Below are 3,320 nucleotides of genomic sequence, written 5' to 3'. Positions count from 1 at the left end.
CGCGCCCGCTGGGCGGAGGCAGTGGCCCGTGCGGCGCGAGAGCGCCTGGAGGCGGCAGCGCCGGGCGCCCGGGGGCCTGGCCGGGCAGCTGGAGGCGCTGCGGGCGCGGCTGCTGGAGGACATGGCCGTGGTGCGCGGCCGCCTGGCGCCCGCCTACCCCACCGGCCTGGGCGCTTTCGGCGTCTACCTGCGCGGCTACCATGGCGCACTGGCAGAGTGGCTGGGGGCCTCCGCCCGCCGGAGGCTGCCGCTGGCGGACCGCTACGCCCTGCTGCACTGGCACAATCAGGTGTACCCCAGGTGAGCGGGACCGCCGCTGTAAGATCGCACAGAGCCCCAGCCCCACCCTAGCCTCCTCAGATCCTAGGGACCTTGGAACGCCAGCCCTTCAGTCCTAGAACCAGACACCATAGCACCATTGACTATTCAGGCCTCAGCACAATCCTAGAATCTCAGCGCTGTCACCTCTCACCTTAGCTGTCACCACGGATCCTTCCTGTTCCAGAACCTCAGCGGCATTCCAGTCCCAGCCCCTGGACAATATGGACACTTACACTCTTAGGGATCTTAGCACCATTGATCCTTCCAGACCCAGACCCATCATGGACACGCTTCTAGAATCTTAGTAACATTGACGATCCTGTCCTTAGGCTTTGGCACCCACCACACTTCCTGACCCAGAACCTATTCACACCAAAGGTTGTTTCAATTCTAAAATCTTGGGCTGGGGAAATAGCTGCTTTGGTAGAGTGCTTGCCTAGCATGCCCAAGGCCCTGGGTTCAATCCCCAGCACCACACACACACACACACAAACACACACACACACAAATCTCACAACCTTGACATAGCAGTCCTGATAGCTGAGCAGTCAGTCCTGATAACTGAGCACGGTGGACTCTTCCAGTCCAGAAAAGTAGCAGGGATGGATGACACCTACACAGCTAGAATCCTAGCTGTTCAGACTTCCTGCCCTAGAATTTTAGCACCCTGGACTGTTCCAGGGCTAGAACCTTGGCTGCACTGACCTTCAACTTGACTACTTTTGGCCCTTAGAATTCTAGCTGCTCTCTCTCTCTCTCTTTCCATCTTAGGGCTGTTAACTCGTCCTATCTTTGAACTGTGGAATTCATGGCTCTTTCTTAGCACCTTGTGAGCCTTCAAATCCCACACCTTAGCCTCACCCGCTCTTGGTGCTGAGACCTGGACATGGTTGACCCTCCCAGGCCTAGAATCTTATAACCACTGACCTTTGCATCCTAATCTTACCCTTCTTGTGGTGGGGGAAGGGAATTTGGTGATGAGTTACATTTGGTCACATATCCTCTCCCGGAGAGGGAGTTTTCCACCCCAAATTGTACCTTGGTGAGTGAGGGGTTTGGGAAGTTGTCATCAGAAGAATGAGAGGGCAGTGGTACCAGCACTGACCCTATCGTCCCCATTTCTCCTCCCCGTCAGGGATGCTCCCAGACCATCTGGAGAGGTGGAGGCAGGGTGGGGGTCTGGAAAGCTTCCAGGAGCAGTGAGACATGGATCACACCACCCCACCCCCACCCCGTGGGGAGATAGTTTTTCTGTTCATGCAGATGCAATGAGCAGAAGTCAGGTGCGGGTAGGCTGGAGTAGGGGTGACGGTGGTGATATTGCTCAGCCCAGGCATGCAGGGAAGTAGGAGGAGGACTACGGGGGCTGGACTGGGGAGCCCCTGAGGCCAGGAGAGAAGCAGAACCTAGAAGCAGAGGCAGAAAGGAGCCTCTGTCTGACTAAGTGGATCTTGGGAGAGGCCTTGCGTGTCAGATCAGCAAGCCTAGACTTGACCCCTGTAAGTCTTGCCCGGACACCATCCATCAGGGAGCTGACTCAGAGATCTGGAGCCAGGGCAAGGACTTCCTTTGAGGGATGAGCAAAGCTGGCCCTGAAGGAGGAAGGGAGTGGCCCAGGGTCCCAAAGTCAGTGGGAGGTCATCAGGTGGGTCCCTTTGCCCAGCCCCTCCTCTCACAGATCTCCCTGTCTCTTATCTCCCACTTTCCAGGGAGGTCCTAGGGCTGGTGGACATGGTTGCCCTGGAGAATGGGGAGCTGGGCCCCCTTCTCTCCCCTGGCACTCTTCGTGGTTTGGAGGATGAATGTGTCACAGATGTCAAGGTACCTGGGACTTGGCATTGGTGATTTGGGGCTGGAGTTGTTCTGTAGAGAGGAAGGGTCACAGTGGGCTTAGGGGGGGTCTCCCCTCCTCCATTCACTATTTCCATCTCCCTTTCCCTTTGTGAACTTTTGGCTTCTGTCAAAGACCATAGACATGCAAGCCCACACTGGTCATTTCCGTTCCATGTTCTGTGCCAAGCACCAGAGCCCTGAAGAAGAGACTGTCTATACAGGTTCCATAACCTTGGACCCTTCAAATCTTAGATCAGGAGAAAGCTGTCACAGAACATCAGCTCAGGAATGCAAACATGTTGTGCAATACCAAAACATCTTTTTATCATGGCTGGGCTGATAGTGAATGCAGTTAATAACAGCCCCAGCCACCCGGCCTGGCCAGGCCACAGTGGGACTTCTTGGCTGATGCTAATCTTTCCCCAGCCGCAGAAATCTGATCCTTGTAACCCCAGAGTCTAGAGTCCAGAATCACATGGCTAGCTTATTGAATTGAAGACAATCCACTGGACCAGAGAAGGAGAGATGCGTAAGCCTTTGGAGTTCTTGAATCTCAAGAGGCTGCGTCTTGAACTAATTGGCAGAACCCGGGAGCAGAGTTTTAGCTCCCTCACACAGTGAAAACATAGACCCCCTATGAGATGGAGGAAGCTTAACCCACAGACTCAGTATAAAAGCTTCAAACCACAGACTTCGTTAGGAACAGAAAGGGTTAAATAGATTTTCTGGTTCAGTCTCTCTCCCCAGCATCACCTTCAGCTTAGGGTCGTCGGTAGGTAAAATCCAGAACCGCCTGGGGCTCCAGGGGTAGGGGATCCTGGTGGATAGAGAGAGAAAGACCCACAGGCGGCCCCTGCGTCCCGCCTGCCTCCCGTGTTCCTCCTCCAGGCTCAGACGCGGGCAGCCCTTCTTCGGGTGCTGCAGGAAGATGAGGAGCACTGGACAGACGCGGCGGACTGGTCCAGCAGCCTGGCCCAGGATGTGTGTGAGGTAGGCGGCGGAGGGGAAGGGGCGCCCTTCAGCTGTGCCTGCCCCCACCTCACCTGTCTCCTGTGGCCCACGCAGCTACTGGAAGAGCACACGGAGCGAGCGCCCCGCATCAGCCAGGAATTTGGGGAGCGGATGGCACACTGCTGCCTGGGGGGGCTCGCAGAGTTCCTGCAGAG

The 3,320-nt window shown here is 56.1% G+C and overlaps 1 protein-coding gene across 1 annotated transcript; it reads left to right on the top strand.

Annotated features, from left to right (window-relative positions):
* Positions 1 to 6: 6 nt before the first annotated feature.
* Positions 7 to 3,314, top strand: LOC107134797 (exocyst complex component 3-like protein 2; the record flags this gene model as incomplete). Its single annotated transcript, XM_015476826.1, has 4 exons — positions 7 to 300; positions 2,031 to 2,142; positions 3,043 to 3,144; positions 3,220 to 3,314. Coding segments are annotated over exons 1-4 (488 nt in total), but the record flags the coding sequence as incomplete, so codon positions are not given.
* Positions 3,315 to 3,320: the final 6 nt, after the last annotated feature.

The sequence above is a fragment of the Marmota marmota genome, unplaced genomic scaffold (genome assembly GCF_001458135.2).
Source record: "Marmota marmota marmota unplaced genomic scaffold, marMar, whole genome shotgun sequence".
Lineage (NCBI taxonomy): Eukaryota > Metazoa > Chordata > Mammalia > Rodentia > Sciuridae > Marmota > Marmota marmota.
The sequence above is the reverse complement of the archived record's forward strand: the minus strand, read 5'-3'. Positions and strand labels throughout refer to the sequence as shown.